This window comes from Gopherus flavomarginatus, chromosome 3, assembly GCF_025201925.1.
Source record: "Gopherus flavomarginatus isolate rGopFla2 chromosome 3, rGopFla2.mat.asm, whole genome shotgun sequence".
Lineage (NCBI taxonomy): Eukaryota > Metazoa > Chordata > Testudines > Testudinidae > Gopherus > Gopherus flavomarginatus.
Genome location: NC_066619.1, coordinates 286,036,262 through 286,053,631, shown reverse-complemented (window position 1 = coordinate 286,053,631; position 17,370 = coordinate 286,036,262). Strand labels below are relative to the sequence as shown.

Below are 17,370 nucleotides of genomic sequence, written 5' to 3'. Positions count from 1 at the left end.
CAACGCAGTGACTTTCTTGAGCACCGAGTTCTCTTCCATTGAAAATCACCGGTGGCTGCACCTGTGCCCACACCGTGGTGATCGGTGTGGAGTTAAATTACACCCTAGGCCTCGTTAGCGTAATGGGAGCACCCAGCTGTCAGCTCTTCTTAGATGCTCCAAACCTGTCAGGTCACACGCAAAAAGTGACCCTGGCATTTCAGCGTATGGGGCGTTACTTTCAGAACCATCGCTGAGCCAGCGCCCCCGGCAGGGTGTTGGGGGAGATGCCAAAGTTAAAAGACCCGAGACCTTCACCACTTATGATCAATGAAAATTGTTGGTGCAGAACCAGGGGATGTTCCACCTTCTGCAGCTACATTCACCCCCCTCCTGAACTCCCCCTGCCAGCTCAGCTGAACAGTGAGTCTCCCCTTTCCCATTACAGCCGTGCTGCTCTGCACTGGGACCAGCGCCCATGCTCCAGCCCAGATGCAGCTGCATTTCAGTGCTGGGGCAGTGACCCCGTGGTGACTGCTTTCTGCAGCACTCTTTGCGATCCATCATGTGACACAAAAGTTACTTATGGTGGATGTGATGCTGGAGAATTAGGATTCAGAAGCTCCCTGGGCTGGGGGCAGCTGAAAGGCAGGGGAAATGCAACACTGGAAACCCTGAGTTCCCTGTGTGTGTCCCTGTGACTTTAGCCTGGGCTTCTCACCTCAGTCTCTGCTCCTAGGTGACGTGCTGACAAAGCTCTCCAGGGGCTGGAGGTTTTACGGGGGGAACCTCTATTACTTTTCACAAGAAGAAAAGTCGTGGGATGAGGCCGAGCGGTTCTGTGTGTCTCAGGACTCGCACCTGACCTCTGTCTCCTCCCAGGCGGAACAGGTGAGCGCAGGAACCTCCCAGGGGGTTGGATAATGGGTCAGTGCCTTGTTTCATACCAGAAGGAGGTGGAAGGTGGCAGCTGAGGTTGCAAATCTGTGATGTGTCTTGTGGCAAATTATCCCACAAGGGATGCGAAGCCTTGGAACCTGACATGGGGGATTCACCCATCAGTTTAAAAGCAGAGATGCAGTAGAGGAACAGAGCCAGGATCTGGACTTCCCGGAGTCTGGGGTGCTGGGGAAGTGGGATTTGGGGTCAGGCTCATTTCTGATTTTCCCTACTTCCAATGTAGCATTTCCTGGAAACCCAATCACCTTTCCCAGTGAGGACCCCTTTGATCCCTGTCCCCAGGCCTGAGTTCCTGCTGGACAATCTAGAAGCCTGTATCTGGAAGGTTTGTGTGCAAGGGGCCATGCACCTCTCACAGAATCCTCTCTCTCCCCACGTGCCCACTGTAGCCCTCACCCCAGGCCTCTGCAGCACTTTCTGAGGAGGAAAATCCCACCTCCAGCAGGGCCAGACTTTGCACACAGTTCTCTGCTTTGAGCTTTGCTTCCTGCAAGGGCAGGGCCCTGGTGTGACACAGATGCAGACACACACACAGAGCTGCTCCAGGGCTCCGTTGGGGTCTCCCAGCTAGTCACTGTCAGCGTCGGGGGCAGGACACCACGTCTCCCTCAGCCCAGTGCCCTGCTCACACCACCAGACGCCCTTTCCTCTCCTTCAAAATCTGTTCAGCCCAGGCAGCTGCCGCTGCATCCTGCAGCCTCTCTTGGGTGACCTGCACATGCTGCAAACTGTGTTGTGCAGGAGTTTCTCTCCAGCAAGACCAAGGGAAAAGCTCACTGGATTGGACTCACCGACCGGGAGACAGAAGGCAGCTGGCGCTGGGCGGATGGCACAGAATACAGAGCAGACGCAAGCAGGGGGTGAGTAAAGCTTGAGAGAAGTGAGTATTTATTACATGTTTGGTCACAAGCTCTCTCAGGCAGGGTCTGTACGGCCCCTTGTGTCTATGCAGCACCCGGCACCGTGGGCCCGATCCTGAGGGAGGCCCCCGGGCGCTGCCACGACAGCAGTGAATCCTCTCAGGAATTTCTGCTAATGCCCCTTTGCTTAGAGCAGGAGCCTAAACATGGAGTGTGTGTTCAGTGCCCACTGAGATCCAGGGCCAGAGCCTCCCCTGGGGTAACTCGGCATTGACTTGAATGAACCACAGGGATTTACACCAGCTGAGGACCTGGCCCCAAGTCAACTCAGTACAGCCAGGGGAGTCTGGAGTGAGCGGCAGGTTCCCGCTCTCCTTGGGATTGCCCTGCACTCTCCCCTCTGGCAGGCTGGGCAAGGGGAGGCTGTGGGGCCGGGGACATGGCCAGAGCCAGCTGCAGTCGGTGCAGTGACCTCAGTGGGCTGTGGGTGAGGCCCGTAAGCAGGACCAGGGAGAAGTTACTGACTGACCCCCGCTGCCCTCTCTTCCCATTCCTGCGTTCCCATCTCGGGGGTGCCTGGGACGTGCTGTGCCACCTGCTCTGGTTCTGGGCACTGAGATCTGAGTTGCTGCTGCTCAGCATTTGGAGCCACACACTGACTTTGGCTCTTTGCTGGCCTGTCAGACGCAGGGCAGTTGCTACCCCTGGCCATCCGAAGCCCTTTGTTACCATGGCCACAAGAGCTGTGGAGAACTCTGAGGGGTGGCTGGGGGTGCGTCGCTTCACCACGTCACTGCTGAGTGTCTTGTTCCCCTGCCAACAACAGAGTCCACAGAGCAGAACTGAGCTCAGGAATTGGCTGTGGTTCTCCTCTGAGACATTAACACTCTGATCTGTAGGTTCTGGGTGGAGAATGAGCCAAACAATTACGATCCGGATAGAGGTGGTGGAGAAGACTGTGTTTGTACCGAGCCAAGCATCCAGAATTTGTGGAATGATGTCAAGTGCTTTCGGTCTTTCAGGTGGATTTGTAAGCAGGCCCATGGATAGGCTGGGCTGTGATATGCAGGTCCCAGCACCTCAGAAAGCGCCTTAATTTCCAAGCTATGGAGCATGTTTTCCAGCCACCTGCCGATGAGGAGCCCTGTGCACTGGAGGGGGCCACATGGGATGTGCATCGCAGCGATGCTTTGTATTGCTGTGATATTTCTGGCTTTAGCAGCGACAGCTGCCTTATGCTGCTCAGTGTGGCTGGCTCTGTAATTTGTATGTTTCCAGGTCTGTCACTGAATAAAATCTTTGGATCGTGGAGTTATTGTTTCACAATCACCCAATAAATAATGATTTTCTTGACTTCTGGTAGTCAGATCAGTTTATGATGACAGCAGCACCTCCGTTATCAGCCTCTTTAATTATAATGTGAGAGTGGTTTCTGAGGCTGTGGATGGCATTGCGTTCTGCACGACTTAGGTTATGAAGCAAGCAATGTTGTTTTTCCACAATTTCTGCCTGTGCATGTCGGCGGAAGCATTCTATGTATAGGTCCAGACTGTCATTGTGACCCTCAGGAGTCTACCAGAAGGAGGCTGACAGACAACTCTCCAATACCAAATTCTACAGGCCACTTTCCTCAGATCCCACTGAGGAATATACTAAGAAACTGCACCATCTACTTAGGACACTCCCTACACTAACACCGGAACAAATCAACACTCCCTTAGAGCCCCGACCGGGGTTATTCTATCTCCTACCCAAGATCCACAAACCTGGAAATCCTGGACACCCCATCATCTCTGGCACTGGCTCTCTCACTGAAGGACTGTCCGGATATGTGGTCTCTCTACTCAGACCCTATGCCACTAGCACTTCCAGCTATCTCCGTGACACCACTGATTTCCTGAGGAAACTACAATGCATTGGTGATCTCCCAGAAAACACCGTCCTAGCCAACATGGATGTAGAGGCTTTCTACGCAAACATCCCACACACAGATGGAATACAAGCTGTCAGAAACAGTATCCCTGATAATGACACAGCGCAACTGGTTGCTGAGCTCTGTGACTTTATCCTCACACACAACTATTTCAAATTTGATGACAAAATATATCTCCAGATCAGTGGCACCACTATGGGTACCCGCATGGCCCCACAATATGCCAACATTTTTATGGCTGACCTGGAACAACACTTCCTCAGCTCTCATCCACTCACATCCCTTCTGTACCTACGCTACATTGACGACATCTTCATTACCTGGACCCATGGGAAGGAAACTCTGGAAAAATTCCACTACAATTTCAACAGTTTCCTCCCCACCATCAGCCTCAGCCTGGACCAATCTACATGGGAGGTCCACTTCCTAGACACCACTATGCAAATAAGTGACAGTCACATTAACACCACCCTATACCGAAAACCCACCGACCGCTATGCCTACCTTCATGCCTCCAGCTTCCACCCCGGGCACACCACACAATCCATCGTCTACAGCAGGGATCGGCAACCTTTCAGAAGTGCTGTGCCAAGTCCATTTATTCACTCTAATTGAAGGTTTTGCGTGCCAGTAATACATGTTAAGGTTTTTAAATGGTCTCTTTCTATAAGTCTATAATATATAACTAAACTATTGTTGCATGTAAAGTAAACAAGGTTTTCAAAATGTTTAAGAAGCATCATTTAAAATTAAATTAAAATGCTGATTTTATGCCGCCAGCCTGCTCATCTCGCTGCCAGCCTGGGGTTCTGTTCACCTAGGCCGGCAGCGGGCTAAGCAAGGCCTGCGACCGGGACCCCAGACCTGGGGGGGTCTCAGGGCAGAAGGCTGCGGTATGGGGGGTGGGGTTCATGGATCAAGGCAGAGGGCTGGGGTGTAGAGCATGTGTGGGGGGGTTCAGGGTTCAGGACAGAGGGATGGGGGCTGTGGGGGTGCAGGGCAAAAGGCTGAGTGTGTGTTGGGGTGTGGAGGTTCAGGACAGAAGGCTGGAGCATGTGAGGGTGCTGGGCAGAAGGCTGGGGTGCTGGGCGGAGGGCTGGGGTGCTCCCAGCCCCCTGCCCTGAGTGGCTCATGGCAGGGGGCTGGAAGGGATGTGCCCTGTTCCACCCCCTTCCCCCAGGCACCGTCCCTACAGAGCTGTGTGCAGGCTGCCGCCCTACCCCCTCCCCCTCGCTTAGGACCATCAGCTGATTGGCGCAGGGACGGAGAGGGGGAGGGGCAGTGGGCAGGGGGGCTGAGTGGGGCAGGGGGGCAGGACCGCGGCAGGCAGCTGCGTGCCACTCAAAATCTGCTTGCGTGCCGTGTTTGGCACACATGCCATAGGTTGCTGATCCCTGGTCTACAGCCAAGCACTGAGGTACAACCGTATCTGCTCCAACCCCTCAGACAGAGACCAACACCTACAAGATCGTCACCAAGCACTCTCAAAACTGTGATACCTGCATGAGGTGTCACGAACTCATAGATCGTGCCAACTCTTGGCCCCGTGCAGTCCGTGGGGGGTGCCCCTTTCAGTGCAACAGCCCTTCTCGGGGGGCCACTCGCTCTCGGGGCCAGGCCCCTCCACCTCCTGGAGCTGCACCTCTCTGAGCCTTAGCACGTCTGTCTCTGCCGTGGGCCCCCTCAGGGAGTCCCCTCGCTCTGGGCCCCCTGGGCCTCTTCAACCCCGAAGGGGCTGATGCAACCCTGTTCTCTAGCCCGGAGCGACTCTCAGCCAGCGTAACACAGGAGGGTTTATTGAGAGTTGAACCCAGCACAGGAAACTCTCAGGGCCTCAGGCCTGGCCTCCCTCAGCCCAGCACATCCCAGTCCCCCTGCAGCCAGGTGGGCTCTGCCTGCTCCCCCTCTCCAGCCCCGAGCCCCCCTGCTTCCCAGCTGGGCCTCCGATATTGCAGGCCCCAAGCCCCCTCTGTCCATTGTCTTCTCTCCAGGTAAACAGGGTTGTAAACAGGAAGGCCTGGGTCTCCTCTCTTCTCAGCCCTCCTCTGGCCCCTCTGGCTGGAACCGGCTGGTCTGGTCACCGGGGTCTTCTCCCCGCAGCCCATTGTCCTCCCACTGGCCAGAACCGGCTGTGTCTCCTGAGCTGGGTCTTCAGGTCACCAGGTCACCAGTCGCTGGGGTCTCCATCCTCCAGGCCATCGGCCGGGTCCCGAGTTCCTCTCTGGTCCTCTGTAACAACAAACTCCCTCTCCCCTTACCTTGTTAAACCAGTAACACCTGGGGATACTGAGTCCCAACCCCCATGCATGCAAACCACTGGAAAACACAGAAAACCCCAAGAAACCCCCCCACTTTGTCACATGAGGAAATAAGGAAACAGGTCAACAGAGCCAGATGTGTACCCAAAAGCCTCGTACTGCGAGATAAGCCCAAGAAAGAAACCAACAGAACTCCACTGGCCATCACATATAGTCCCCAGCTAAAACCCCTCCAACGCATTATCAGTGATCTACAACCTATCCTGGACAATGATCCCTCGCTTTCACACACCTTGGGAGGCAGGCCAGTCCTCGCCCACAGACAACCTCCAACCTGGAGCATATCTACACCAGCGAAACCATCACAGGACCTAACCAGATCAGCCACACCATCACCAGTTCATTCACCTGCACATCCGCCAATGTAATATACACCATCATGTGCCAGCAATGCCCCTCTGCTATGTACATTGGCCAAACTGGACAGTCCTTACGTAAAAGGATAAATGGACACAACTCAGATATTAGGAATGGCAATATACAAAAACCTATAGGAGACACTTCAGCCTCTCTGGACACACAATAGCAGATTTTAAGGTAGCCATCCTGCAGCAAAAAAATTTCAGGACCAGACTTCAAAGAGAAACTGCTGAGCTTCAGTTCATCTGCAAATTTGACACCATCAGCTCAGGATTAAACAAAGACTGTGAATGGCTTGCCAACTACAAAAGCAGTTTCTCCTCCCTTGGTGTTCTCACCTCAACTGCTAGAAGAGGGCCTCATCCTCCCTGATTGAACTAACAACCTCGTTATCTCCATATTGATTCTTGCCTGCATATTTATACCTGCCTCTGGAAATTTCCATTACATGTGTCTGACAAAGTGGGTATTCACCCACGAAAGCTCATGCTCCAATACATCTGTTAGTCTTTAAGGTGCCACAGAACTCTTTGTTGCTTTTTACAGATCCAGATTAACATGGCTACCCCTCTGATACTATATCATTAAAGTTTTTCCAGAGGTCTCTATCCATATCCAGATAGGATCCTGGGGGTCTGTAGCAGACCCCAAGCACTATCTCAGGGGGAGCCTGTGGTAGCTTTCTTCCCCAAAGTGATTTTGACCCAGTCTCTCATTTATCCGTTGCAGCACTTCCAATTTCTTTACAGTCAGTCTATCTCCTCATCAATATACAATGCTAGTGCACCACCTTCACCTTCATTTCTGTCTTTCCTGAACAGCACATACTCTCCATTGTCTGTACTCCAATCCTGGCTACTATTCCACCATGTTTCTGTTATCCCTGTAACATCTGGTTTCACTTCCTACACCAGTAGATCTAGTTCCTCCATTTTGTTCCCCAGACTTCTTGCATTGGTGTACAGACACCTTAGTTGTTTGCGCTCGGCATTGACAGGTCTCCTCACCCGATTAGGCACAGTCATCCTACTGCCAGTATCACCTACTACTTGAGTGTTAGCATCATTGGTTTGGGAACTCTCTTTCCTCTTGATGTCCATTCTCCTTCCCTCTTCTGTTCCCTTCTCTGTTCTCATCCAGGGACAGGTAGAATCCCATTGAAGATCGCCTGAGCCTCCACTTCTTTAAGTGTCTTCCCCAGCCTGGCATCATCTCCCTTGATCCGTTCCAGCAAAAATCTAGCAGTGTCATTGGTTCTCACATGAAGGACAATCAGTGGATTCCTTTGTGCTCCCATTAGGATCCCCTTGAGCATCAGGTCCACATCCCATAACTTAGCTCCCAGCAGACACCTCACCCTTCTGTTCCCTGGATCAGCTCTGGCGCCAGACCTGTCCATTCTTCTCAGTAAAGAGTCACCAGTCACGTAGACCTGCCTCTTCCTGGTGTTGGTGCCAATCCCCAGCCTTCCTCCTGTTCCTTCTGAATGCAAGTCCTCTTGTCTTTTGTTCTCCCTTGTGATCTACTGCAAGTCATCCTCTGTCCTCCTGGGGCTCCGAACTCTGGGTATGTACATTGACTCTTCCCCTCTTCTTGTAGGACTAGCTGCTCTTCTCTTCTCCCTGGCCCTCCCACCTTCTGCTACTCCCTTCTGCAACCTTCTTCACTTTCCAACTCAGCAAACGTATTCCTGAGCTCTGCTTCTCCCTCACTAGCTGGTCTTTTCCTCTGCCCGGTTCTCAATCACCTTTCCACTGGCCACTTTGCTCACCCAGCAGTCTCCCCTCCGTGTTCTCCAGTCCAGCTTGGCTCTGCCAGTCCTGAGTTCTCCCTTCAGCCTCCTCTCGCCTTCCCTCCATCATCTGCTCAAATCCCCTTCAAACTCAACCATCGTTACCACCTCCATCTCCAAACCTCGGCTCTTCTCTTCCATCAGCTCTCTCAGGCGGCATTTCATACAAACAAGCTCTTTTCAGGTACCTGCATCAGGAACACGTACATCCCGCAGCTTCCACATCGGGTCATCTGGTCACTGTCTCTTTCATTGCCTGGGTCACTACCACGGCTGTCTCTGTATCTCTCACACCCTTCCAGCCTAAGCGCCTGTCGAGGAGAAAGAAAACCCCACACCACACAAAAACAGAATGCCACCGCCCCTCCCCCAAACTCTCCGTACAATCCCGCACGCTAACTCCTCTGTTCCCAGTTGTTTGCTGGCTTCTTTCCCACAGCTTGGCTGCCTTTGTAGGCCCCCTAACCAGGGAAGCCCCGTTCCTGATCTAATGTGATCACAGGCTCTGCATCTCTCAGCGCACGGCCCGTACCAGCCTCTGCACACTGAACACCGCAAGCCAGCAAGCAAACTCTCCAGAACCCACTCGCCAGAGGAGATGCATGGGGGTGTGTGCAGGGTGAAGCCCCCCAGATTTCTGCTTGGCATGCCGGCGGCAGGAGGAGGAAGAGGGGCTCTGTCCTTCTCCCGCTGACACTGACCCTCGGCACGCTCGGCCCCATCCCTGGCAGCTGGGCCCGGGCAGGAAGTGGAGGGGGCAGGACCAAACACTTCTCATGCTGGCTGCTCAGGGTCTCTGCTCTGTGCAGCGCAGTGACTACCTGAGAGAGCCTGGTTGGGGAGATGGTGGCACGGGCTACTCCATCAAGGCCAGGCTACCAGGGACAGAGGTCGAGCAACCTGGAGTCCCCTGACTCCCCGGCACATTTCCGGCTCACTCAGCCCCTGTCCCCAGCAGCAGGGCCCTAGTTGGGCATCCCAGTGCCGCGCCCCAGCCAGGCTCTTTCAAGCAGCTGCTGCACTGCACAGAGCAGTGACCTGGAGCGACAGGCTTCAGCCACGTGAGATGCAGCTCCCTCCTGCTCCTCGCTCAGGTCCGGCTGCCAGGAAGACTGGCCGAATGTGCTGGGAGGAGGTGTGGCGGGAGAAGGACAGAGCCCCCCGCAGGTAACTCTGGTGGGGTGGGCAGTGCATGGTGGCCCTAGGCTGGATGCGGGGGTTGCTGGGCAGAGAGTTTGTCTAACTTGTCTTTAAAAACCTCCCGTGATGGGGGTTCCACAGCCTCCCCAGGTGACCTGTGCCAGTGCTGGACCATCGTTAGACTTAGAAAGTTTGTGCCAGTATCAAACCAGCAGGGCAAGATCTTACAGCTCCATTCGAACTCCCTGGAGTAGGAGATTTATTTGGAGGGACAGACTGGAAACGCGGTCGATATTCTGCTGAAATGTGGAGGTGCCACTCCCCCCTACTCACCCAGTCGAGCCAGCTGGCCCGTATGGAAGTTGGCAAATGTTGGGCTTGGAGCTGCAGTTGAACTTACATAGAAGCATCACAGCAAGGAGGGATGTGGCCAGGGCCAGACTCAGGAGGAGAAGGACAGCAGTGACGACAATGCCCCCAGCCCTGTGCCGCCAAGGGACTGATGTCTCGGGAGGGTTTCCTTGAAGAAGAAGAAGAAACATATCCATGGAAAGTTACAGCTCAAATGTCACTGGCCGAGGAAACTCCACCCTCAAAATCCAATAGCTGCTCAGCCTCTTATTCCCTGATTGTGGTTAACAACAACAGCGGAATGAGGCCAAATAAGGTCAGAACTGACCGGAACTCAAATGTGAAAAGCGACCCTCCCTAAATCAGGAGTGACTCTAGTGCCAGGCAGGTGTCCTGTGAGAGAGATCTGGGAGCAGGATTTCCCCCACTGCCTAAGCATTTCTTGAGATGGAAGTTTAGGGCTTGTGCAGTCCAGGCCCAAAGGAGTATTTTTAAATGAGAAAAGGAACCTTAAACAACTTAGAAAATATGAAAACAACGAGGCAGAGAAATGAGGGGAAATGATTCTTTGCAGGAGAAAAGTGGGGCTGACAGCAGCAGTGTGCTCAGAAGGGCCTTTCTACAGCATCCCTGTCTGATAACCCATCCCTAGGTTGCTGGGCTCCTCCCTGGAAGGGGCGAATCACAAGGCAAAGCCTGAAGATTGTGTCTCCCTTGCACATTAAAGGGAGAAGACTAGAGCTGCATTCGAGCCAGGATCTATGTGTAGACAGAAGTAAGTGTGCTCAGTGTGCTCTGGATTTGGTCTCCCCAAGGTGAACGGCAGCTGCTTGCAGACGCAAGACTGTCAGATTCTCCTCTCCCTGAAAGTCTCAGCATGCCGCATCCGCTGCCTGTCTGATCTGGGCCTCAGCCATTAGCTCGCACCGCTCCCTCATGGGGTGTGGTTCCTGGAACCAGCCGATAACACTCAGATGCCCAGATAATCCCCTTACATTGCAGAAGTGGCTTCTCTTACTCTAACCAAAGGGTGAAGGTGCCTCTCACTAATGTACTGAGTTTACAGTTCTCAGCCTTTCCTGAAACAGATTCTGGGAGGAGTTTCTCTGTCACCGAGCGCAGGCTACATTCCCCTTGTTTTTTCCTTTGTCGCTGCAGAGAGCCTAGCTGAGTTCAGTGAGTAGCTGCTGCTGCCTACGACCGCACCCTCCACTTCCATCAGCCCCGTCTCCCTGTTTGTCTCCTGACCCTTCCTGGGCATATTTCATGTGTTCAAATCCAGAACAGCTGCCACATGGCATCTGGATTGCACTGAAACCAAAGGGGATAAACAACCCCCGGAGCAGGCCCTTGTTCAGCTGACATCTGCCCAACCAAACGTAAGAACATTAAAACGGTCAGACTGGGTCAGACCAAAGGTCCATCCAGCCCAGTGTCCTGTCTGCCGACAGTGGCCAGTGCCAGGTGCCCCAGAGGGAATGAACAGAACAGGGAATCATCAAGTGATCCATCCCCTGTCGCCCATTCCCAGCTTCCGGCAAACAGGCCAGGGACACCATCCCTGCCCATCCTGGCTAATAGCCATTGATTGACCTATTGGTCATGAACTTATCTAGGTCCTTTTTGTAGTCTGTTATAGTCTTGGCCTTCACAACATTCTCAGACAAGGAGTTCCACAGACAGACTGTGTGTTTGTGTGAAGAAATACTTCCTTTTGTTTGTTTTGCCCTTTTCTGAAACGTTTCCAATTTCAATATATATTTGTTTTGAGATGGAGCAACCACATGTGCACGCACTATTCAAGATGCAGGTATACTATGCATTTATATAGAGGCAACATGATATTTTCTGTTTTATCATCTGTCTTTTTCTTAATTATTCCCAGCATTCTGTTGGCTTTTTTGACTGCCGCTGCACATTGAGTGGATGTTTTCAGAGAAATGTCCACAACGACTCCAAGATCCCTCTCTTGAGTGGAAACAGCTAATTCATACCCCATCGTGTTATAAGTATAGCTGGGATTATCTTTTCCAATGTGCATTACTTTGCATTAATCAACACTGAATTTCATCTGCCAATTTGTTGCCCAGTCACCCAGCCAAAGCCCTGACGGGGCCCCTTGTGCTGTGAGCTTTAGGAAAGCAACCTGCTCCTTATCTCAGAACTTCCAACTCCATTTGCACCTTGTCCTGAACGAACAGGTTCCCTTCCCCCGTCCCCGAGCCCTGGGGAAAACCCTTCTCTGCTAACACAGCTACATCTCCCTACCTCTGCTCACAGTTAGACGCATGTGCTCGGGCAGGGAAGGGGAAGAGGGTAAGGAAAGGAGGTGTCCCTGTGAAATGAGGGGATGAGAGGGAGCTGGTCCCCAGAGATGGGGGCTGTGAGGATTCGACCCTGGTGATCTCCTCCTGGGAGAGGCTGATGGTGGCAGTGAGCTGGGGAGGGGGAGCCGGGATGGCTTTTATGGCCAGCCCATGGCACTGCTCTGCCCAGCATGAGGCTGGGATGCTGTGCAGGGACTCCCATCTCTCCCCCCTGTGCCCTTCTCCCGCTGGGGACTGGCAGGGGAGAGAATGCACTGGGAAGCACTGACCAAGCACCCTCGCCCACTGCCCGTGGTGCTGTCTGGCCAGCACAAGGCTGAGCTCTGGGGACGTGGTCAGTGGAGCAAGCGATCGCTGCCCAGGACGCTTATGCAGAGACTGCAAAGCCAAGGAGAGGCCAGCGGGAGTTCAGGGTCTGGTGCAGACTCTTGTGTTTACCTTTGGGCCGGGGAGCAGCTTCCATCATCGGCATGTTCTCATAGATATTGTCCCTCGCCATTGTCCTGCCTTTGCGCTGAGCTGAGCCCCTGATCACTGGCCTGTGGGTCCTTTCTGCAGCCTGCTGGGTTAAAGCCTCCCTTTGACAGCAGCCCTGGCCCAGAAATAGAAATGGGAAGTGATGCCTGGTGGTTGGATGAGGGGAGGAGGTGGAAGGGAGAGACAGGTGGCTGGGGGAAGGAGGCGTGTGGGAAGAGGAAGAGAGTGCTCTGTTGGCAGCGCCTAGCCAAAGGTGCTGGATCTATGGGGGCTGCGGTTTCCATCACATGCAGGGTTTACAGTTCTGTTCAGTGGCTCTCAGCACCCCACTATTTGCATTGTTCCAGCCCCCTAGGCCCAGCCTTTTATGGCCCCCTCTTGTGGGTGGGGCTCTGGTGAGAGCGTAAAGGCATCATCCCCGTGCGCGGCGTGTGCGGTTGGCTGTCGGAGGTCGTGCAGCAGAGGGGCTGGGCCTGGGGAAGTCTGGGCCCTCTCCCCTCCTAGCATACCCCCAGCCATGGCAGTCCTGCTCTGTGTCCTGGGCCCACTTGTGTTGTGGGGCCTCCAGCATTATCCCGCTGAAGCACGGTGAGGGGCAGGCTGGGGGCAGTGTGGGGCCAGGCCTGTGTTCTGCTCTTTGCCTCCGGACCACGTCCTCTCCCCCCCGACAGTGGCACCCTGGGCAGTCACCCACATCGCCCACCCCGAAGGCCGACCCTATCCTGGGACATCCACGACTGTCCAAATCTGCATCTTTTTCCTAGGTGTGACCATCCGCGGGTGGGAGTTCTGCTGTCCAAAGAGACAGACCCTGCTCACTACTCCGGCGGTAACATGGGATGAGAGGGGGCACGTGTGGAATCAAAGGTTAATGTGTTACACAAGCACTCCTGGTGAGTGTCGCAGCCCTAAGGTTTGTTTTCCAACATGGTGTCTGTATGGCCAATTGCCGGTCATCTAAAGGTCACACTGGTACTGTGTGCAACACCGTGGTGCGGTGTGCAACATTAGAGTGCCATGTGCATTTTCCCGCTCTTTTTCCTGGTCACGTAGGGGTCAGGCTAGTGTCGTGTGCAGTCTCCTGCTTTTCTGCCTGGTAACCCAGGAGTCAGGTTAGTGCAGTGTGCATAACACCAGCGTGCCGTGGGCAAAGGGGCCCAATCTGACCAATCATAGTTCAGTTCAAACGGTCAGATTAGGGTTGTGTGCAAAGCTATGCTAGTGTGCTGGGTGCAGCTTCTAGCAGCTTCTAGTGGGCCGTGTGCAAATCCTATCTGCGTAGGGGGCAACAGCTGGGAACCTGGAGGGCGTAGGAGCTAGGGACCAATCAGATCCTGACAAGTGTAAAAGGGCCTTTGAATAAAACCCTGCCTCGTGCCAGGATCTGCAGGAGTATCCACGTACTGACTGAAGGGCCTGATCAACCCTTCTGCCAGGGGTCTCCTCCGGATATAGCCGGCTCGGGACGTGTCGTTTTATTGCTTTTTCAACGTCATCTTCTACGGATTCGGTCTGCTTCTGGTGTCTGTTCTGCTGCTCAGCTGCGCCTGGAATACGCTACTTGCTTTCTAAGTTTTCCTCTCTGTGGTTTGCTTAGAGTCTTCTCTTTTCCCCTCTCTTGTTTGGTACAGAACTGCATATATATTGTTATCTGATGTGAATTGTGTATATGTGGTATATAAGAGCTGAGTTGTTGTAATAACTGCTATTGAAGTTAATTGGTGCATTTAATAGTAGTATTTGGCCAGTGTGCACACTTTTTGTTTTATTTGATATATGCGTTTTTCTGGTTTTACAGAGCAGTTAATTTTGAAGCATTTGGTTCCTTGTTGATAAATGTAAATAAATTGCTTCAGGTTGTGTAAAGGTTTCTTGTTCCAATAGTCCTGTTAGTTGGTGAAAGTGGTCCTCCCCAGCCCAAGTTGTGATTTTTTTCCCTGTTAATAAATGGCCATGTGGTGTTTTGAAGTTTACATTTGTCTGGTTTTAATTTTCCTCCCTCGATTAAACGATTCACCGAACCTGCATTAGGGTCGGACATGGCGTCATGAACAGGATTGAGTGAGGAAAATTGCTCTGCGTTGCCCGTGCATGTCAGTTGTCTGTGGCGAACTAAGGCCACTGACAAAACTCCTGAGGATGAATTCAATCATCTGCGGTATCATATGTTTCGTGATCGGGGGCTCCCTGATGCCATTAGTTGGAGCTGTGTTGTTGGAACTGGCTATTTGAGCCAAACTTATACTGTTAGTTTGTCTGTTGGTGTGGCAGGTTGTTTGTTGACGTGTCATATGGGCCTTCAGCTAACCCCTACAGAGGCCAGTTATCAGCCGACTTGTATCAAGTCAGGGGAGGCCGGTGCTGGGACTGATCCGGTGCGGCTGTGGAAAGATGCCCAAAAGATTTTAAAAGCGGCTGGGGGCACTTGTTCATCCACTATTAACCCTCCAAGACTCCCGAGTGGAGGTCCTGCGCATGAGCTAGTAATTCAGCTCATCCAGGAGTTAGAGGACGGGAAAATATCAAAAAAGCTCCGTCCTGATCAATATAAGCCAGAAGCCGTTGCTAGTGTCTATCATAAAATCCTAGGCTTGGCTTTAGATAAATTGACTATTGTCATGGGGGCCCTAACCTCTACCGCTCAAGAGATGATTGAGACCCCCAAGGCTCCCGAGGCAGCCCCACCACAGCCCGAAATCCCACTTTCTCCCTCTCCGCTTGAATCCAAAATCTCCGAGTCTTCCCCGCCGCCATACCCGTCAGCCCCCAGGCTCTACCCAGATTTGTCACTGTTATCCCTCCAGGTGAACCCAGAGAACTCAGCCCCTAGTCTCGTTAAGGCTATGCCAGTGCAATTAACCCGCACCAAAGTAGACCCAACTGGAGCGCAAAACATCACTTACGAGTGGCACACCCGCAGCAAAGCAGAAATGAAATAATTTATTAATGATACAGGGCGAGAGCCAAACGAGCCGGTGTTTGCATGGATAGGATGACTTATGTTAGAATTTGGTCAGGAATTAGTTGACCAGGAGGAGGCAACCCTACTTTCCCAAAGTGCCGCCTGGTCAAGGGGAACTGCCCGCGGGGTGCTTCTTGCTGCCCCGGTTTGGCCCATCTCAGTCCCCGCAGCTGCATTCCTGCAGGCACAGAATAGCCCGCAGGTGTTTCAGCTTCCCCCCGAGGGTGTTTCCACCCCCCGTAGGTTAATTCATACCATCACAGGGGCATCCCTCATTTGGTGGAACCCTGTACAGACCCCACTGGGTCTAATACAGGCACAGCAGCAATTGCGCCCATTCCAAGCTTACTGCTACGTTACTGACCCTGCTAGTATCCCCGTACACGAGCAGGCAGTAGATGTAGCACTTGATAGCAGCCCCCTCGGAGATACTAGTACACTGCTATGGATGCGAGGTTTTCAGGGTCGGCCAGTCACCTCATTATTCCAGGCTATGGACCGTTTAAAGTGGCCTACCCTCCAACCACCCACGGTGGCCGCAGCCCTAGCAGCCCCCGGGGTTAAGCCCAGGTACCCCGAACGTTCTAACATAGAGAGGAAAATCTTCGGTTTTTTACTTAACAAAGGGGGATTTAGCAAGGAGGTTGCCCGTAAACTAAGCCCCGCGCAGCAGAGAGAGCTGGCCATAACTTTGGGGTGGGAAGATTGCTCAGGGGACCCAAAGAAGGGAAATGGTGCGAGACCGAGTGCGTAATGGCGGCCGACACTCGGTTCTGTGATACCAGGCCGTATTTTTCTTTAACTACCCTTAATAATCGGGAGGTCCGATTTTTGTTAGATACGGGTGCCAAGTATCTGTTATTCCCCCATCCATATCCCATAAGCCTATAGGTCGTATTGTTTATGTCCAAGGGATCAATAGCATCGATCCCCGACCTGAAGTCAAAGTAAAAGCCACTCTTCAGGGCACCCCCGTCCAGTTTACTGCTCTCTTGGGAAACCAGGCTATTCTTGGTATTAACGAATTAAAGGCATTTAAATTGGCCTCAGCTGTTGTCGACGCCCTACCTGTCACTCCCCTTGCCAGTCCTCATGAACCTTGTGCTAGTAACCCGGCCCCGTGGAAATACCAACCTATCCCCACTCCTCCTCAGGGAAAAACCTCCATTAGTCAGCTCCTACCCCAGCTTGAAAGCGCTCAGCGTATCTGGCGTGTCTCTACTAGCCGATATCTGTCCAGTGCCTGGGGCATCCCAAAGCCCCACAAGCCTAATGAGTATCGTATGGTTATTGACTATCGGTCAGCTAACCAGCATATTGAGGCTATCGCCTTTGCAAGTCAGTGGGATCTACCTGCAATTGAATGTGACTTACTTAACCGGCAGGCCAAGTGGGCATGTACCCTTGACCTTAAAGACATGTTCTACCAAATACCCCTTCATGACCCACAAGGACTTCTTAATTTTGCATATGAGGGTGCCCAATATCAATAGCACGTTTGTCCCCAGGGGTACCGAAATTCACCCGCCTGCGCCACTGAGGCCCTAACCTGGACCCTTCACGTCATTTCACCCCAGCCTGGATTTGAAATCGTCCATTATATGGATGACATCCTTATCTGTGGTCCTAACCCCGGCCCCTTGCAAACCCTTACCGGTCAAGTCCTTCAGGCCCTAAATGATGATGGATGGGAAGTTAACAGACCAAAAAGCTGCTTGCAGCCATCAGCTTCCTTTCAGTTTTTGGGGTTTAATGTTGAGGAGGAAGTCCTTCAGCATGCCTCATACCATTGGCTGCAGCCTCAGTTTAAGGTGGGGATTCACCCCCCCGCACCCCCCACCCCCCCGTAAACCAATTCAGAGAATACTTGGGATTTTTAATTACCACTGAGCTTTCCTCCCAGCTACTCTA

General features: G+C 52.9%; 1 protein-coding gene across 9 annotated transcripts in view; it reads left to right on the top strand.

The window, feature by feature from the left end:
* The window catches only part of LOC127046423 (C-type lectin domain family 4 member F-like), a 167,724-nt gene that overhangs the window by 101,443 nt on the left and 48,911 nt on the right, over positions 1-17,370 (top strand). For 4 of the 9 annotated variants that reach the window (XM_050943445.1, XM_050943442.1, XM_050943438.1 and 1 more), the window contains exons 6-7: positions 719-870; positions 1,681-1,799. In XM_050943445.1, the coding sequence (XP_050799402.1) occupies positions 719-870; positions 1,681-1,799 (271 nt within the window). Of the gene's footprint in view, positions 1-718; positions 871-1,221; positions 1,243-1,680; positions 1,800-2,698; positions 3,153-17,370 lie in introns of those variants that run through there. The other 5 variants (XM_050943444.1, XM_050943440.1, XM_050943443.1 and 2 more) reach the window with 4 other exon arrangements.